Source organism: Pleuronectes platessa, chromosome 13, assembly GCF_947347685.1.
Source record: "Pleuronectes platessa chromosome 13, fPlePla1.1, whole genome shotgun sequence".
Lineage (NCBI taxonomy): Eukaryota > Metazoa > Chordata > Actinopteri > Pleuronectiformes > Pleuronectidae > Pleuronectes > Pleuronectes platessa.
The window spans coordinates 10,235,203-10,256,383 of NC_070638.1; the positions used below are offsets into that span (position 1 = coordinate 10,235,203).

The following is a 21,181-nucleotide window of genomic DNA, read 5'->3' on the forward strand; positions in this document are numbered from 1 at the left end:
GAAACATAGATCCAAGGTTTTGAAGTTATCCTCAAAAAGTGCAATAATTCTTCTTGGAAGTCTCGCCCAAGTTTTATGGGTCACCATGAGGTGGTTTGATGAAAAAGAATTAGACCCCATTTCCCGAATTCACTGAGTGCTGTGCCTGGTTTTAGGTAATGGATGGCGTCCCCTGAAACTTGCAGTGCAAACCCTATTTTAATGAAGCAACCATACAGTAACTCAGCATATTTCTATACACGCAACAATTTTTTTCTCTTCCGGAGATGATCACATAAATCACATTTCCACGAGTAACTAAGAGCCGGGGAAAATAAAAGAGCATCCGAATAAACTCTTGCGCAGTGAGGAAATATTTAGTAGAGTGGTAGCACAGCACACTGCGCTGCAGCATCTCTCACTGAGGCTGACTGGCTGACTGGCTGACTGGCTGACTGACTGTCCGCTGGGTCCTGCGCCTGGGCCTGCCGCAGTGTTGGGGGAACAGCACACACACACACACACCCACACACACACACACATGCACGCAGTGGCTCCCCTGCCGATTGAAGCCCAGCCCAGTCCGGTCCCGCCTGGCCCAGCACTCCCCTAGCGCCGGGGCAGTGAGGCAGGCGGTGAAGGGGCATGCTGGGGGACAGATTGTCATCCTCCTTCCTTCCCCCTGGGAGGCTCACTGTGGCTGTTGGTCCAGCCAAGACCTTGGGAACAGGATCCTTCCTGTTTGTGCTGTAGTCCACCTGAAGTGGTCAACTGTCCTTCCTCTCCACACCCCCAGCCGTTCCACAGGAGGTGACACCAGCGCCACCAGCCTTCTCCCACACACAAACTGCTCCACCTGCATCAATACACACAATTCTGACCATCGTGCTTTGCAGTACCTTTAGGTCAAATTCTGTCAAAATACTATTTTAATAAAGGAAATAGGTGAAAATACTTGATTTTAATCTAATAACTTTAAATATTACTCACTTTCAAACTGTGGGTAAAGCAAAGGTTCCCGGATCAGAAGTAAATTAAGGAGCAGAATATAACATGTCCATCTATCTACGATAATTACAATTAATTCAATTATGTAAACATAAAACATGAAACATAAAACTGCAAAATCTAAGATATCTACAAAATACATCTCCACAAAAATAACTAACTTTACACTATATACTGACTATTTTCTTAATAGTCTTTAATAATTGCCTTGGTGATAGTACCAATGCAATTATTATTACACGGCCTGCATGCTGTGAGGTGTATTTTCGTTCAAGTGCGATTCACGTTTGATTATTTACTGAAATCTAGTAATACAATCCTTTTTTTAATTATCATTAAGTACAATAAATTTCTTCTTAATCCCAACGCTGTCACTTTTCCCCTGTAACAGAAAAATACACAACAGAAAAAACTGATTTGGCCAAATAAATAATACTCAGAGATATCAGTCTCCTCATGAAACCACGTTTGAATTCACTAGATTCAGATTTTTATTGGGATCTGCACCACATTGGACACACTAGTGCATATCTAAATTCCATACCCTTAATATGCCTTTTTTCATTAAAATACATGAATTATTCCCTGAGAAATCAATACAAATGTTAATAAATTCCAAATATCACCAGCAGACAAACAAACGTAGAGGAAAACATAACCTCCTAGGCAGAGATAACAAGACAAACTCCCTACACTTTTGTTTGAATGTCAGTTATTTTTATTAGAAACCTTTGTTCAAATGAAATATTAATAAGATTTAAAGAGTCAGATATATAATTTATAAACGCCTTTACAGGCCAGTGTGTGAAAGGGTTGCCGACCTTAGTGACCTCGTGTGACAGTGTGCAGTTGTTATGAAGGATAACGTTGCACCCGGCGCATTAAGTCATCTCTGACGCGCTTTCACAGTTCAAAGTCTGTGGTTATGGATTGTTACGTGATCTTAATTTTCACAGGAAACACAACGAGGCGGATCCTGCACACAGCACAAACATCCTCCTACATTTTAGAGGCCTGACATTTTTTGAAGGAATATTATTCATGGCTTATTATCATTACTATAGATTTCAGTTTGTATGTGTTGGTGTAAAAGACATTGGAAACGAATCGGACACGTGCCGACGCCCACATAGATAATGGAATTCCACATCTCATCGTGTCTCACATATTATGGAAACAAAAAGCCCAGTAAGGGATGACTGGCCACCCTACTTTCTCCTCCCCTCGCCTTCCATTTGTCTAACTTTCCTGGGACACCACTGGGGCGCGGTGATTTCTGGGACAGTGACCAAGTGCTCCTGTCTAAGCTGGGGGACGTGGGTAATGTGGACAAAGTAGTTGACAGTTTGCCGCTTCCCCATGGTTGAGAGACAGAGCTGTGAGGGCCAGAATAATGGACACAGAGTCAGGACAGCGCTTGATGTCAGAGCTCTTTGTGTCAGGCCCTGTGTGACAAAAAAACAAATCCCCATCGACCGCCGTTTGGTGGTGTGTGCCCTCCGCCTCCGGGAGCAGCTCACTGATGAAACCCCAGGAAGTGAATCCTCATTTGGTCCACTGTTTCTTGCGCCTCGTCCAGTCGGAGATGGCGTCCTCGCTCGCTGCCCCTCTGGTCGTCCTGCCCCTCCCTCTCCTCCTGTAGCACAGTGAATTTGATTGATCCGTAGCGAGGGGGGAGAGGGACCTGACATTTCTCGGCAATGTGTAAAAAAATATTGTGTTTGCTCTGAGAAAAAAAAGAGGCGAGCTAAGTTTACGCACAAAGCACACAAATAGAAAAACACTATATTTGAGGCTGAGAACGTAATGATGAATAGCAGCTATTTTGGATACTTCTACCCGTGCTTGTGTAGGTGTGTTTGCGCGTGCGTGTGTGTTAATCAGCTGGATGCTGCCATGGCTCGCCACCTGGCACTTTTGTTGACAGCCACTGGGAATTATCAGTGTTTCATTTTGACTGGATTTGATGTCTTAAAACGGGGATGTAGAAGGACTATGTGAGTAAAGCCCCGGCACCAGGCCCCATCCAATAGTGTCCTCTGAGCTCTCGGTCCCAAAAACCAACTGAGAGATTCGCTCGTCTGACTGGAATCAGTCCCAGAAATTCGACATCGCCCCCCCCCCCCCCCCCCTTTACACTCTCTCTCTCTCTCTCTCTCTCTCTCTCTCTCTCTCTCTCTCTCTCTCTCTCTCTCTGTCTTTGCCATTGTAAAATTTTCTCTCGCCACCTCCTCTATTAGATCTTAAGTGGTTGTGTCACAAACAGGGCCGTACATGATAACGCGTTGTTCAGACACACATCGCTATTTGGGCATCAGAACAGGAAAAAGCGTGGAGATGACACATGCGTCGTCTCTCGGGAAGGACTCACTACTTTTCCCAGTAACTGTAAAAAGATCCCCCTTCTCTGAATATGAAGTGGGGTCACGGTGTTACATCAGACAAGTTGTCAGCTTTTTGTTTATTCAATGAATCCCTAATCCCCAATGTGCCACAAACACTTTATGACAACCACTACGTGCAGATGTCTGCTACAACACACGGGAAGGTTTGGCGGCTGAAAGCGTGGGCTTGCTTTGCTTCACTGGAATGGCTTTTGAACAAAGTGTAGCTTCACTATAGAGGTGGCAGATGAGTGATAGCAAATAGCACTTTTCTGATGAGATAAGGTCCTGGACATGGATAAGAGTTTGGCTTCCTAAATAGAAGAGGTGTACTCTGCTGTCAGGCAGCGATAAGCAACACTGAACTGCTTCCAGGACCTCGGACACGAAACAGCGATTTATTCCCAAACCACGGCTCCTGAAAGGTTTCAGGAGGTTGAATAACAAAAAAACAATGGAATTACTAATGTCCATTGGCGAGGCATTATTTTAATGAGAGCTTTGGGCAAAGCAATCCAATGTCAAATTCTATAATAAATAAGTAAGTAGAAAGGTAATTATGTGAATAAAACTCTTTACTTCATTTATTAGTTATTAGTTTATTTTTTTTCAAAATAGGGTTTATAGAGTATTTCACAATATTAAAAAAAGGTCAGTCTAAGGATGGAGATAATTCGCTTTGCTCTAAAAAAACTACAATGGAATTATTATTAATATAACACTTTAAATGTCAATAACTCGTTGTGTCGTGGTTTGTGTGTGACAGAATGTCAGACATCTTTATGGTTGAATTCCATCATAACAGTGAAATTGCAAACTACCGCATATGAAAGGAGATTTTACTGGTTTTAAATATGAATATATTTTATTTACTGGGACACTTTGGCCATTGGTGTATTTGAAGTAGGAATCCAGAAATCACATTTTCCCTCTGCATTCACCTCAAACAAAGAGAAAACAGTATCCGTTAAAAAAAGAAAGAACTCAACTGTAGTAATTCTTTACACATTTTGATTAACCTTGTAGCATTTTGAAAAATAGAGACAACATTTTCAGCCATATGTATTATACAGTCTAAAGGGAAACAATGTCATCGGAGAAATTAATGACCTGCTCTCTGTAATTCATTGCTAATTTTTCCGAATCCAAAAATTGCACAAATAAAAAGAAAAGCTCCTTGGAGATTTTGAAAGCTGTACGTCGCTGTGCACAGAAAAACCTGTTCCCAGCTTTAAGGATCTTATTTGAACAGAAGTATTTACTCTGGAAAAGGCTGCTATAAATGAACATAGAGGAAGTGGTGCACAAAGAGTAGTTCAGACTGGCTTAGAGGAAACTGAGACCTGCGTGTGAGGGGGATTTCTTTTTTTTGCGGTTACCTATTCAGTAAAAGGAAAAAAGAAAAACTAATTATATGGAGCTGTTTAAAATGTCTCTATTAACTTCACATAAATCTATTCATTGAACTTGACAGGCAAGGATTATTTAAAAAAAAAAAGTTTTTGAGTACTGTAACTCAAGAGTTGAGTTTATAACTTAGTAGTAAATGTGGCTATGAAACATTTAGCTGCCATCCCCTATAGCTGTACTCCAAATGAGGTTGTTTTGTTCCATATAGGAGACATTTAAAGGAGATGGAAAGGGGGTAGGGACAGAACTCCCAGAGAGGGACAGGCCTTAAGATGGAGGTCTTCCTCCCAGGACGTGACAGGCTGTTGGCTGGAGGATGCTCAGGAAGGCCTTGGCAGACCAACAAAGACAGCCCTTCAGCTGCAGGGTGTAGTTTTTCAGGCCCCAGCATCCCCTTTGGCAGCAGCACAGAGAGTGCTGGCGTGCACAGGCCCCCGGCCCGAGAGACAGGGAAGTAAGGCCCGTTCTTTTATTTACTCAGGCTGCTGCTGAGGCCTGGGCATTTCTTGTCTGGGTGAAGGAGGAAAAAAACAAGTCTCTCGCTTGCTTTCCTCTTGTGGTCTCCCGAGGAAGATTGCTCTTTCATGTACAGTTATTCACACACTTGTTTCGGCCATTGCGCTTGAATCTGTATATGTGTGTACATGCACACGTGTACTCATATACATGTGTATGCGTGTATGTGTGTGTGTGTGACTTGTGAGACAACTGTCATGTACAGTTTTAATGCAGAATGCCCTTAAACAGATGTTTTAATACAGTGGGACAAAGGGCATAATGATGTGTTCAAAAGAAGCAGCACTGTGGATTTTTGCTTGGAAGTCAGGCTGATATGATGATATCTTGATTTCAAGTCATGTGCAAGCCAAATTAATTGTATTATTACGCTGTAGTATAATATATATAATATAAATATCATGGCATTATTTTATCATATAGCAGCTTCTGTAATATTTCACAAAGCTAATACCAACACAGCTATTTGCCTGTCCAAACATCTATTCTGCCAGTTGAGCGATGTTTGCGACTCCCACATGTCCCCTACAGATACAACTTTATGCATGTGTGGTATTGGAGTAAAGGCGCTAAATAAATAATATACATCATGTAAGCAACAACAAAACAAAACATGGGATGAGGTTGTCCTGACAGCTTAGTTATGTCTCAAGGCAAAGACGTCCTCATTTAAGACCGTAGAATTTCATTTAGCCTTGTATAGAGGCCCATTTATTTGTGTGTTTTATACGATTGTCTCAAAGCCAATATGTATGACTGTAAGGCATCGGCTGGGGTCATTCTTCTTGCACTGTGTTCTTCTCCTATACCCTGGGAGGCAGCATGAGAGAGGGCAGATCCGCCCCCATCTGTGGAGGAGGGCATAACACTGAGTCACCCATCCTCCCTCAAACCAGAGAGGGAGAGATAGAGAGAGAAAACACTGAGACATGTATGAGAGATGAAGCAAGTAAATCAGGCAAGGTTTGCTCCTTGAGTGAGATGTGTGTGCAGAGTGGGCGCCTTGCCAGGGGTGGGAGGTTTCCGGGAGGGCCGCGGTGTGGAGGTGGTCTCTCAATGTGCCGCTTTCAGCAGTTTGGAGGGGCAAGGGAATGGCCTCCGACCCCATCTGTTTCCTGAAGATAGGCCCTGATGGGGGTAAGTGCTCCGAGAGGGCATGATATCCTGACAAAGGGCAGATCTCCCAGCAAAAACAACAGAGCGAGTGAGAGACTTAGATTTGTCAGCTGAAGGAGAGCACAGAGGTTGGATCCTGGAAAGAGCTCGTGCTTTTCCTTCGTCCCTCTCATAAATCTTAGCAGTTTCCTCTTGTTTTTCCCATTCCAAGTTTTGGCCTTTTGACTCAGTTTTTTTTTCTGAAGGGGTTGAGATTACGTTGTTCTATTTAGGTAAGGAAGTCCACAGCACTTAGAATTCGCCAGCGGAAGAAGTGGTCTGTAACCTCTTGAACTGGTGGAAAGTGGTGCTCTGGGTTTTCCATTCATATCATTGTACAGTGAACCAATGGAATGGAATGTTGGCAACATAATGTTTTGAATAGGGACACATTAGAGTATTTGTAAAAACCAATGGGCTGTAGGGGCGAAAGCTGTATTGTCAGTTGACTGGTGTTCCCTGGTCATTCTCTGCACCTGTTTGTCCTTGAGTGAGATTGTTAGCCACTTGGTTTTCTCCCCCTATCCGTTTCCCCTACCAACGCTCAACAACCACACACAAACACACACACATACACACATATGTATCAGCATATGGCACATCCATCTATCCAGTATCAGTTGCCTCACGGCTTATAAGACTTAACACGTTGACGAATATGATAACGAATATTCTATAATACAATATCTATTGACGGATGTTCCGAAAGGCCCATGTTTCACAAAATCATCTGTTTTGCAATAAAGGGTTTCTAAAGGCTATGTGGTCTAAATTGCACATTTAATCTTCTCTTTCACTCTATCTGTTTTCTCCTGTCTTAAGGTCATTTCAAGGACTCTTGTTTTTCACAAATATTCCAGTCGTGGTGCGGGAATAATAGAAATGTTCTAATTTACCTCATGCCAGGCTTACAATCTAAAGTACAGTCATTGTCTTGTGTCGGCTTTAAATGTCAGAGAGATTGTATTTTGAGTCACAGTGGGCTAAGCCATTACATGGCCACATACAAGGTTAATTGTAGTAAAAGTATTTCCACTTAGTCTCTCCTCTAATTATACATAAAATTGCATATTTAAATGTAACTTTTCAGATAACACTAAAGGCGAGGTATTGTTCACACTGAAGAAAAATGGACTAAGTTGCACAGAACTCTGAATTCATACACCACAACCATATAATTAATATGACAAATAACACCACGGTGGCCCACCTTTTTATTTCAAAGAGTGAGACCGATGAGTTGCTAATACAGTCTTATAAAACATTTCTCTTACACACTCTTCTTCTCTTTTTTGTCCCTGTTTCTTCTCCAGACGGTATTGATCTTGAGGATGACCCATCGTGTTCTTGGCCAGCATCATCTCCCTCCAGTAAGGATCAGACTTCTCCAGGACATTGCGAAGACTATGATTTTGGCGAGGATGAAGGGGGCCCTGGTCTGCCATACCCGTGCCAGTTCTGTGACAAGTCCTTCAGTCGCCTAAGTTTCCTCAAACGTCACGAGCAGAGTCACGGTGATAAACTCCCTTTCAGTTGTACCTTTTGCAGCCGACTGTTCAAGCACAAGCGCAGCCGGGATCGACACGTGAAGCTACATACCGGCGATAAGAAGTATCACTGTGGTGAGTGTGACTCTGCCTTCTCCCGCAGTGATCACCTCAAAATCCACATGAAAACTCACGCCTCCAACAAACCCCACAAGTGCCCCGTGTGCCGCCGAGGCTTCCTTTCCTCCAGTTCTCTTCATGGACACATGCAAGTACACGAAAGGGGCAAAGACGGCAGCAGCTCCAGCCTTTCTAGAGCTGATGATTGGAAATTGAAAGAAACACGCAAATGCGGCCGTTGTGAGGAGGGCTTTGATGTCCCAGAGGAGCTCCAGAGGCACATCGCTGAGTGCCACCCAGAGTGTTCGCCATCAGAGGATGGAGGCCTAGGTGCCACCCTGCAGTGCATCTACTGCCATGAGCCGTTCAGTGATGAGGGCACCTTGCTGACACACATCGACCAGGCCCATAGTAGAGACAGAAAGGGCCACACCTGTGCTATTTGCTCCGACCACTTTCTGTCTGTTGAGGACCTCTATGCTCACATGGACATTCACCAGCTCCCTGAGTCAAGTAACCATAGCAACAGCCCTTCCTTGCTAACGGTGGGTTACACCTCTGTTTCGAGCACAACTCCTGACTCTAACCTCTCCGTCGACAGCTCCACAATGGTGGAGACCGCCCCGCCAGTGCCCAAGACAAGGGGCAGGAGAAAGAGGGCAGCTCAAAATACAGACATACGAGGACGTTCCTCCAAACAGCCGAAAGTCTCCTACAGTTGCATGTACTGCAATAGGCAAGTATTCTCCAGTTTGGCTGTGCTTCAAATTCACCTGCGAACCATGCACCTGGACAAGCCAGAACAGGCTCATACCTGCCAGTATTGTTTGGAAGTTCTGCCTTCTTTACTAAATCTAAATGAACATCTCAAGCAGGTCCACAATGCAGAAGATCATGCTAGTCTGTTAGTCAGCTTACCTGATGCCCTTCTTCAGTGCAACTTCTGCCCCGAGGTGTTGAGTGACCTCAACGGACTCCAGGAACACATCCGCTGCTCTCATGGCTTTCCTAGTCCTGTGGCAAAAGAGAGCAATGCCTTCTTTTGCCCCCAATGCTTCATGGGGTTCTTGACGGAGACTACCTTGGAGGAACATGTTCGTCAGACTCACTGTGATGGGGGAAGCCTGCGTTTTGACTCCCCCATGATTGTAACTCCCAAGGAGCCTATAGTAGAAGTGTACTCCTGTTCTTACTGCACCAATTCCCCCATATTCAACAGTGTTCTGAAGCTCAACAAGCACATCAAGGAGAATCACAAGAACATTCCACTTGCACTGAACTACATCAACAATGGAAAGAAATCTCTGCGCACTCTCAGCCCTTCTTCTCCAATATCTGTGGAAGCTACCATGTTTAAACAAGGCAGCTCACGTACTTCCAGTGAGTTCATATGTAACCAGTGTGGAGCTAAGTATACCAACTTAGACCTTTTCCAGACTCACCTGAAAACTCACCTGGATGGAATGCAGCCTCAGCTGACCTGCCCACAGTGCAACAAAGAGTTCCCCAACCAAGAGTCCCTGCTAAAGCATGTGACAATTCACTTCACTATTACCTCCACGTATTACATCTGTGAGAGCTGTGACAAGCAATTCACCTCAGTGGATGACCTGCAGAAGCACCTACTTGACATGCATACCTTTGTGTTCTTTCGTTGCACTCTGTGCCAAGAGGTCTTTGACTCTAAGGTGTCTACCCAGCTCCACCTGGCTGTAAAGCACAGCAACGAAAAGAAGGTGTATCGTTGCACCTCCTGCAACTGGGACTTCAGGCATGAGACCGAACTACAGTTACATGTAAAACACAGCCATCTGGAAAACCAGGGCCGTGCGCATCGCTGTATTTTTTGTGGAGAATCCTTTGGCACAGAGGTGGAGCTGCAGTGCCACATCACCACGCACAGCAAGAAGTATAACTGTCGCTTCTGCAGTAAGGCCTTCCATGCCATTGTCCTGCTGGAGAAGCATTTGAGAGAGAAACACTGTGTGTTTGAGGGAAAGATGCAGAATTGTGGTGCTAATGGCTCTGCTATAAGTAATGTGGATGGCCAACCTAAAGAGGATCCTGAACTACATGGTCTCTTAAATAACAACCATGGCCCAGGGACAGTAGTAGGATCTGTTGTGGAGTCCCACAACAGCCGTGATGTAAGTGAGGAAGAGGTGGAAACTGCAGATCCCATGTTTGGGTGTGACATCTGTGGGGCGTCTTACACCATGGATTCACTCCTCACTAACCACCAGTTGAGAGACCACAATATTCGCCCTGGTGAGAGTGCCATGGTAAAGAGGAAAGCTGACATGATCAAGGGCAACCATAAGTGCAATGTCTGCTCCCGCACCTTCTTCTCTGAGGCTGGGTTGAGGGAACATATGCAGACCCACCTTGGGCCTGTCAAACACTACATGTGTCCCATCTGTGGGGAGCGCTTCCCTTCCTTACTCACCCTGACTGAGCACAAGGTCACTCATAGCAAGAGTCTGGACACAGGAAGCTGCCGCATTTGTAAGATGCCACTGCATAGTGAGGAGGACTTCCTGGAACATTGCCAGATGCACCCTGACCTAAGGAACTCCCTGACAGGTTTCCGCTGTGTGGTTTGCATGCAGACAGTCACCTCCACATTGGAGCTCAAGATCCATGGTACATTTCACATGCAAAAAACTGGCACCATGACCCCCAACCAAACCATGGTCCGAAACAGTGGCGCCCTTCACAGCCAGCAGATGCACCTTCCCCAGAAACTTTTCAAGTGTGCTTCTTGTCTGAAAGATTTCCGGTCCAAACTAGACCTTGTGAAGCTGGACATAAACGGCCTGCCTTATGGACTCTGTGTGTCGTGTGTGGCCGCAGCTGGTTCTAAAAGCTCCAGCCCAACAGTGAATGGAGGAAGGCAACAACAGCAAGGTGGGGCCTCCACTCCAGCACCAACTACAGGTGCATGGGTCCAGAGAGAGAGTCTCAGCCCTGGTGACGGGAAAGGCAAAACTGTCTCCTCATCATCTTCATCCTCCTCCACATCCTCATTGTCTGCTGCCAAGACAAGATGCTCCAGCTGTAATGTGAAGTTTGAGTCAGAAGCAGAGTTGCAAAACCACGTCCAGACAGTGCATCGAGAACAAGCAGGGGACAGCAACAGCGGGCAGCTCAAGACCCCCCAGGTGTCCCCCATGCCTCGAGCCAGTCCCTCACAAACTGAAGAGGTATTGTTAATACGTGTTGTATTGAATACGTTTGAATAGCTTATAAGATCATGCTGAGGTTCTCAAATACTTTTGTATTGTTATGTTAAATTTGGTTAAACTAAAACCATGTTATCTTTTATTTAGAGTTGATAATCCCTTTGCTCTCTGTCTTATTTACAGAAGAAGACATACCAGTGCATCAAATGTCAGATGGTGTTCTACAGCGAATGGGACATCCAAGTTCATGTGGCCAACCACATGCTGGGTAGGAGAGAACTCTTTTTGTCTCACTCATTATTGTCTTTGTTGTGCTCCTGCAACAAAGTCATAAAACACAGTGCCTCTGTAGAATGTTTGTAAATGTGTTTTTATACATTTCCCAAAGTATTTCTACTATAGCGTAAATTTGATCAATGCTAGAGGGAAAGATTTTGTGTTATCGACATCGATGTTACATGCGAATAATAAAAAAAAAAAAACTTCCTAAATTCACCAAAACTATTTGATTATTTTCAATCAATTTCAGTCTATTTATACTTAAAAAATGAATCACCTGATATATGTAATGAAATATTTGACCCTGTCTCATTCAGGCTTACTTTCTGGATCACATCACCAAATAGGTGGAATTATTTTAATATTTTGACCATCAACTGCATCCCCATTGTTGTGAATTTATAAACCATCCTCCTCATTTCCCCATGCATGTGAATGGTACTGTATACAATAGTACGTGTGCATGTTTGTGGAGCAGAATCTCTCCACTTCAAACCACTTTGTCATGACAGTAGTTTGAAGCAGTGGAAACATACCGTACAGATATTGAAACAACAAAACCGATTTTCTTCAAACTGGTAAATTTACGAATCATTTTCCATAGGTTTCAGAAAAACTTCCCATTGCAGTTTTTTTTTTTTTTCCTTATTTTTTTGCTTGGTTATTGTGCCTTTATTGTTTCACTGAAGTACAGAGCTCAGATTACTGAGATCTTTAGGAACATGCTCTCATGCTTTCAGCATCTAATGACTTCAAATCAACTGAAAAAATGGATGTTGGATTTTACTACTTGGTGTATGACTAAATTATTCAAAATTTCCTTTCACAAGATTCTTAAAACAAAGAGTGCTGGTATATCACTAACCTCCACATTTTCAAAATGTCTTTACTTTCTGTTGTCATTTGTATGCAGGCAGAATAATTTGTAGGGAACAGACAATCGGAAAACAGGTTTTCTTGCCTGCAGTAAGTAGGCGTCTGAATTCCGGTCTCACGTTCCGATTATTCATTCATTTATTCAGCTCGTTTGGTGGCTCTTTCATTACACTGCATTATCTGTTGTCGTCAGTGGGGGAGAGACTCATTGATCTGGAACCAAACCGCCTCTCTGTTTGGGACACGCTTCTAGGCGCAGGTGAATTTAAACACGGTGGGCAATTCTATCAGGACCGGTAGGCAATTCTATCAGGGACCCACTGTTTGTGCATAAACAATCAGAAGCATGTGATTTGTGATTTTGATGCTGCAGTGTATTTGCAGAGGAGAGAGACGAGATGAGAGTGTGTAGGTGTGTATTTGGTATTCATCTTTGCGATCTGCTCACCCACTATTCTACTGGGGGTGCCTAATACAGTACCATGCCAGCATTAGTCCTTTCTCTCACGAAGCCAGGCACGGAGCACACTGGGAGGGTAGAAAACAGACCCCCCTACTGGTTATTTTATGTCTTTCAATGGCACAAGCGCACAGTTCCCCCATAATAGTGGAATTCAGACAGCTTAAGATAACAGGAGGATAGGTGATTGGGTTATTGTTTGATGTTTTACTTCTCTGATATGCCATCGCTTTGTATTCAACACGATCAGGGTTTTCATCAGACTCCTCAAAAGGGTTTCTGTTTGCTGCATTTGTTGATCTGTAAAATATGGAGAAGGCAAAACACGCCTTAATGAAAACGCAGTCGAGAAATGAAGTCGTCAAAACTCGACGGAGTTTTTCTTTTAAACAAAGAAAATGGAACCGAACAGAAGAAATAAAAAGAAAAGAAAATGCGTTTTTTCTGAAAGGCTGTAAAGAAAAGGCAGGCATCATGTTTTGTAATCGAGTGGTTTTGTATGGCTTCTGATGAATCCGTCTTTAATGTAGGACGGGGTTGAATTCAATCCAGACAGTAATAACCGCAAAGCCAATTTGGGCCAAAAACATAGAAAAAAAAAAATCCTAATTTGGAAAAAGGTCTAAATACCGTCTCTACTGAAAAAAGGGACACTTTCTCCTTTTAATGGCCATCTGCACAGGAGAGGGGAAACAGGGGGCTGGGGTCATCTCCGCTCAGCTGTCAGCGTTATTAGCGTAGGTAATGGAGCAGACGCTGGATTCATAGGGGTGTTGTTTTCATCCATGCCCCGCTCCATGGTGTCAGTTCACACTGATAACTCTATATATAGTGGTGTGCCATGACATAACCATAGTCCTAAGTGTATGGAACAACAAAACCTGAGCCTGTCTCACCCAGACAAGTCCATATTAGCTGCCTTTGTAATACAATCGTCTCCCTAAACTGCAGGGCACTCAGCATTCACCCTCGTCTTCCTCCCGTTGGGCCAAAGTGCTCGTGGCGGCATCTTCTGTACGACTGCCAGCACATTTTGATGCATGGACATTACACTCAGTTGATGACGTCCTAGTTCAGACATAAAGCGCGGCTCTGGTGCCCAGCTACTCGACATTTACTGTGATAATGGAGGTAAATGACAGGGAAGGAGGTGGCCATGGATGCAGAAGGGTTTGTAGCCGGCCAGCCCCAGCCCCAGCCTGTGAACGGCCCCACGTGTCTTAAGATGGAGGCCGCAGCCTGCTAGGGCCCAGATGGATCAGTACACATTTGCTGTACAGCTGGTCGCTCTGTTTGGGGACCTGGTGCGATACTCCTATGGAGAAAAAAATGATATCGCCACCATCCAAGGAGCAATTTAATAGCAGGCCAGAAGACAGCTGGCCACTCTTTAGTTTAGAGTTTTTTTGGCATGGCACACTTACAGAATTGAGGGTGTCCGATTTTTCTCCAGGGATACACAGATTTATACAGCTTTCAGCTGCTGCAGTCACTATCAAAGCTTTTACTGCTATTTTTCTTTGAGATTAGAAAACAAATCTGTCCATCAGCTTGTTTTGCCATCTTGATCTATAGTAACTGCCTCGGAAAAAAAGGATTTAAAATCCCCGCTCTTTCACAAAGTTGTCTGTTGTTTTGAGAGGATCTTTGAAGGTCTTTCATTGACACAAAAGCCTGTTTGGGTTTATCAGCGTGCTGTCGTGCCACCCCATTGCTTCACTTTGACCCCACTGTAAACTATGACATTTGGAGCCCCACGGGGGGGCAAGTTTGGCCTATTTATCGCACTGTTTCAAATGTCTCCATGTGGATTTTCAGAGCTCTGACATGTTTTGAAACATGGGCTCTGTCTTAAAGGCTTTTAAAGGTGGAAAGGGTTTTTTGCTTTTCTGTTATATGTGCTTTCAATCCAAATTCTCATCTCACTCCCGTCCATTCCAAGCAGCTGCTGCCAAGGTGGCAGTGCTCGGAAGGACAACTGTAAACAAGCAAACCAAACCACATCCCAAAAAAGTGTTTTTGGGGTCACCTCTATGGATTTTGTTGGGCTGGTGACAACACCGAGCTCGAAGCCAAGTCAGGGAGGAGCCTTCTCTCACAGAGAGGAGCCGGTGGCCTGGTCGGCCCAGGCAGAGGGGGGCACTGGAGGGGTGGAAGGGTTCGGGGGCGGAGAGGGAAAGGCACATTTGCTGTACAGCTGGCCGCTCTGTGTGAAGCAGGCACTGTGGGCCGTTACAGAGCTGGAGAGGAGAGCGAGTGAGAGGCCTTTAGCTCTCCCAGACTTTCTCCTCCTCCTCTCCGCCTCTCTGTCCCCCCCTCCACTGCCCACTATCTCTGCATTTTCACTACCGAGCGCTCAAATGTTCATATGAAGCAGGCTCCAAAAGACATATTCTGTTGACTGTTTGTGGGGGGACAGACGGGAGGCACACAGCAACACTATTTGAAGCAGAACGCCTTGTTTTGTTTCTTGCTAAGGGCCGCAAATTATCCTTGACACATGTCCTCTTGTCTTTGGCCCCAAGAGCAACTTGGCCAGTGTATGTTGATTACATGGTCTCCATCACCGTCTCTGCCCTGGTGGCAACACATTCACTACTCCATTAAGCATTTTTTCCTCTTGTGCACAAACAGAATATGGTATTTTTATTCTTTGTTTCGTTTCCTTTAATCCTCTTTGATTAGGTGTGTGTGATGGTGTTCCCTCAGTTTCTGGGAGTCTTTCATAGAGCACATACACATGTAATCTGCTAACAAACATGGCCAAACACTCATTTGACTCCTGGGGGGGGGAGCTGGATCAGAGTCAGAACTCAATAGACAACACGGAACAGGAACAGGATCAATCTTATGAAATAAATAAGAGAACAGGCTTGGACCAGCCAGTGGAAACAAAGGAAACCATGCGTGCCATATACTGAGTGTGATATCTGCCTGCTTTTATTAATTGGTGATTAATAACACCTTTCTGTTCGTTAGCGCAGTCACCTCCCGTGCAGCCAAGTGTGTTGCTGCTAATATGCAATTATGCGCACCTTACTGCTCGTTACATTATACCTCTCCCTGACTAATGTGGCGTCCATGAGGAGAATAGAAAACAGAGTGAGCTGCAAAAAAGACCTATCAATAAGACTCTCACATTCACTGTGTTAGCTACCTGTCTGGACTGGGGTAGGGAAAAAAAAACAAAGTTTCTTATAAATTCCTCAATGTAACCAGGAGACTGCATTAAAAGTTTTACAGCATTGCAGAGACTGTTTTGCTCGTCCTGGTGTTTTTGTTGTAAAGCAGGGGTAATTGACATCACCATGGGGATGCTCTGTTGCTAGGCCAGACAAGCCCGGTCTGATGTGGTCCTTATCTATTGATTTTCCTGACATTTCCCCACACCTCACAGACTAGGCCAACATGTGAGAAAATATCTGATGCTCTCAGTTCATACAGCCTGTTTGTACAAACTCCGAGTGAGCACTCGCTGCCCCTCACCGCATTGCAATTGGCAGGTCGGTGTCGCCATAGTGAAACTGGGAAAATTCCTTTCAGTGACCGGCTGAGCTTAGTTACAAGCAATATGGAATTGTATAAATGCTATTTTATCTAATTTGAAGCAGCGTAGGATTCACTGGTGCACTTTTTGGAATTCTCCCATGCAAGTCTAGTTGGGACCTGGGGGCGATCTGAATAAAGGTAGGCTCTTCCTGTGCATGTGGCTATGTTTTATTGATATACAGGAGGGATGTCTCCTTTAGAGTGTTAATGCCAACCCTTGTTCTGAAGTGAAGCCCATAAATACTGAATGATCAGAATTAACCTCTGCATTACTCCACCTCCCCATGGTCTCTGAGATGTCACCAAGGCCGTGGGTGCATGCGCACCCCTGGTCTGATGGGGTTGCTTAGCAGTCTGACTGGAGGGGGGCTTATGGGAGAAGTGCAAACAGACAGTCCTGCCTTACTAAAGGTCAGAGCTGCAACCTACACCTCTCAAATCCCAGTCGGGCCCTGATGGGACCAGGGTTCCAAGCGTGCCTAGAGATGCTTGTAGTAAGAGAGAATTACAGTGGCATGCTACTGCAGAACTGTGTGGCTTTTAGAGGTTGTCAGCACCAATAGCAGTGTGAGAGATCGGATCTAACTTTGTGTAGTGGCTCTTACTTGGTGTGTTTTTGGAATGACGGGCACGCTGGGACACCAGTGGCTATCATATGCTACTGGATAGGGAAGAGTTTCAATGTTGTGTGTGTAGAAAGGCTTGTGTTAGAACACGAGCAGACTCCAGTTACCACAAAAAAGTTTTAGCTCTCTTCACGGAGCACTACGGTGGTTTTCCAAAGTACCATGTAACGAATGACTATCCTCATCGAACTTTGGCTGTGGCAGACAGGGGAGGAGAGGGGAGGGGGGATAGGGTCCTGAAAGGCCCCCCAGCGTCAAAGCCTTAATAATCATGTGAGCAGCGCTGGACTTCATTACCCTCCTGTTCGACAGGCCGAGTGCCAGCCTGGATTGCTGGCTGGCTGTGGCAAGGTCAACGGCGGAGGAAAAACCAGTTACTGTGTTACTCTGGAGCGGAATGGAGAGGGGCGGCCATCTGTCAGCTCAGGCCTGCCATACCCGCAGAGCAAATGGACACGGGCGGCCAGAGGAGAGGCCACAGACACCCATAGAGCTAAACCCAGTGAGCATAACACCGAGGCATGGACACGGATCCAGCCAAAGAGATGGGCCTTGGTACCACTAAAACACATATACACACACACACACACACACATAGCGAAGAGTATACGGCAATCTCAAAGTAAATTTGGCAGCAGGTTGTGTGTGTTTATGCATGTTTTGTTTTTAGTGTCAGTGCGCTATTGGGCCCCCACTGTTTTAAGTCCAGATGGCAAACCATTTGATAAAAAGTTGATAAAAGTTTTGCCTGGCTTGCCAACAGTAAATGTTTTAATCATAGTGTTCCTTTATGAAGACAAGCTCCTTGTGACTCAACGTGCAGAAAATGTGATCTTTGCCTTTAGCCCATATTGTCACGGCGAGTCAAGGATCTGGTGGAAGCAACATGTTTTCCTCCCGGAGAACAACACAAACAACGGCAGGCATTTCGCAGTATGCTCAGGTGTCTTGCTCTTTCATATCCTTACTCTAGTTTTAGTGTTTCACCTTGCTGGCTGTTTGTCTGCGCCTGAGTCGCACCAGCCCTCTCTGTGAGGACCTTTACGATGCCCTCTGGCCAAAATGGAAGAACCCCGTGGAATGTTCCAAAGCTCTCTAATAGGTTTCAGGTGCTGCGGGCCGCCGGCCAGCCCCCCGCCATCACCTCACTCTGTGTCTTGTGTGATAGGACTCCCTGCTCCACAGTCAAAGCGCCGCCATTTCTCCTCTAAAAGACAGAGTGCAGGTCTTCGAAATGGATCCTCGTCGTTGGCTGTAAAGTCTTTGCTCGTCTTAAAACTACAAAACTACTCAGTGATTTTATTTGGACTCTTTATGGCAATCAATCGTCGAGAAAACTAGTTTATATCCAATTATTGCTGTTTGTGTTTGGAGCCTGCTAATTACACAAAGCAACAGTAAACTGTGACATCAGCACTTCCCAAAGAATCCTTTTTACATACCTATCAAAGACTGTATATGCTGAATGCACTTTGGAAGGCATGTGGACGCGAGGCCAAAACACAGGGGAGAACATTTGTTTCGTTTAATATCCGAATTAATGTGGTCAGAGTGTTAATTAATAGGAAATTTAACAGGTCAACTATAATGTCCCAGTTTCTCTCAAGTTCAGGCTGAAACGTCTCTTCCCATTCCACAACTCAGCACAAACAGAGCTCTTCCTTGTTTTCCCTCCTCCGCCTGGAGTACCGACCCCCTGGCTTTAGCGTCAACACGCTCCGGAAAACAGGGAGATGGTCCTGGGCGCTTCCACTCCCCCCCGCCACAGCCCCCTCACATTAATGGAAATCACACAGGAACTCCCTGGATGAAAGCTTTATTAGTTATTAAGGTTTAATGTTGATATCAGTGCTTATATGTTTACTGGAGTGCACGGTACTGCTGATGTGGAATTGTCAGAGAGGTGCAGATTTAGTGAGGAATTAGTGTACACCCAGGATTTAATTAAGGGGATCTATTTCCATCTTGTTAGAAAAAGATAATGTGAGTGCTGCATGCATCGTAGGTTACCATATTAAATGTTGCTTCCTGTAACAGCATTATATCCACTACAGTAGAGCTCGCAGATTGCAATATGGAAATAACATCCTACTTTATTTAGCTGTAAGAATTGCTATCAAATGTAGATTCAAGCACACAAGCTCTCGCAGTACATATGTATTTTTCTCTTTTATAATTCGAGAACTCATTAGTAAGAAGAAAAAAAACCAAGCGACAGTCATTAGTAGGTAAAATGGTCACACTTCCACTCTTTTCATATGTCTTGTTCCATTTCCAGCGTGACGGTGGAGTGTGAACAATGAAGCGACGTGGCCTCTTTGTCTCTCCATTTGTCCCACCTCCGCCTAGAGACGCAAACCTTAAGCCACTCACTCTCTGATTAATCTTTAACATTTATAATTACTAATTAAGTTAGTAAGAGACTTTTAATGTAGTCCTCCTTCAATGGGGAGCGGAGAGGACAACAGATCATTAGCTTCAATAATGAACGCGGATGAGACAGATAATGGCCTGTGATAGGTGAATACTGACAGTTATATTAAATGAGGCGAGTATATGGGAAACGCTGTAGCACTTTGCGGATCCAGAGGCACGGGGAGACAAGGTTAGTGGAGAACTCGGCTAACTCCAGAACGGCCTAAAAGCACGAACAAATCAGAGAGAGGGAGACTGTACTAATTAATACATATTACTGTGGTGCAGACAAGTCTATATTAGCATATGTATCATAGGATGTATATCTGTGGTGGTAACTGTGTCAACCCCAAGTACAGATTTTATTTATTCATTCACACTGGTTTCATTGAGTTTTTTGGTCTTCCTAATGTCTTATCTCTTATCTTGTGTATCCCATTATCCCATTATTACATTAGTGTCTGCATTATCCGGGTGGCTGTAAGTTTCTGCCCATTAAAGGAGTCATTTCGTCTTCTTCTTATTTTTTGTACCTTAACGACGACGACGACGCTACCCTGGCACATTCCGCGAGCCTTCCCACTTTGGGGGAAGGTGCTTATGCCATAATGATTATTATCATTAAGAAGATATTAATGTGCTTAGTGTTTGCGACCCAGCTGCTCATCATGGCCTGAGTTCCCTGCCGGGGGAGGGAAGCGAGCCGCTGCCAAAACGGACAGTGTGCGTCGGCGCCACCGCCCACCTGTCCAGAGGTTTCAGGGTCAGTGGAGGTCACACCTACCTGCCTCCGTGCCCTCTGCCGAGGTGGAGGAGGAGCAGGAAATTGGAGGAGATGAATGTGGGCTGAAGTTATAAAAGCACGACTTGTTCGAATTCAAGGGATTGGAAGCATCTCCCTCTAATGTCGGAGTAGTTTATAATAATTATAGTTATGTTAGCGTGTGGTGAGGGGATATATGTTTTCCCTGCAGAGAGTCAGGCCACAAAATGATTTCAATGGCGTAGGAACACGAGCACTCGTACTGGTTTTTGGTTCGGATTTTTTAGGGGGGTTGCATTAAAGTCAAATTTTTCAAACAAGTTTTTTTGTAGCTTCTATTATTGTGTAATAAATTAATTTGTGACTTTTTTGCACCATCCACATATTTTTTCTGTCATGGCAGAGGAGGCAGCGGCAGGGTACTATGTGACGACTCCATGTTTTGAAGCATGATATGTACACAGAGAGCCGGCGTGGGGCTGGAGGCTGCCTGGCTCAGCATCCTCCAGTCTCTCAGTTTCAAATTGCTGCTTCATTAGGGCCTGGAAAAGAAACCCATGGTTACATTTAATCAAGATCAGTATGGCAGACCCACATAATCAATCACAATCCTTATCCAATATGCTACATTCTGTAACTACCAAGCTGGCTTGGAGAAAAGTCAATTACAGCCCCTCTCCCTGCTCCTCTGCCGGGCTTGCTGTGATATTATACAGTTTCTGCAGTTGTTTTCATTATGAAAACATGGAGTGTGTGCATCTCACACTTGCAGCGTTTTCCTATTCATATAGCTATTTCCTTTTTTTCCTCCTTTTTATACTGCGAGTTCGTGTATGATACATGGACTGGGAGAATGACGCGCCATATCTGGAATAATCAAATTAAGTATTAATGATTTTTGCTCTCAAACTAACACTTGTGTTACACAGTGGGCTGCAGTTGGAGATGCTTTTAATTTTTCATATATCTTGT

General features: G+C 44.6%; 1 protein-coding gene across 1 annotated transcript in view; it reads left to right on the plus strand.

Moving 5' to 3' along the window:
• The window catches only part of LOC128454531 (zinc finger protein 521), a gene marked incomplete in the record, with an annotated part of 105,504 nt that overhangs the window by 51,845 nt on the left and 32,478 nt on the right, over positions 1 to 21,181 (plus strand). Inside the window, 2 exon segments of the mRNA XM_053437950.1 lie at positions 7,766 to 11,262; positions 11,425 to 11,509. Coding sequence (XP_053293925.1) covers positions 7,766 to 11,262; positions 11,425 to 11,509 — 3,582 coding nt within the window.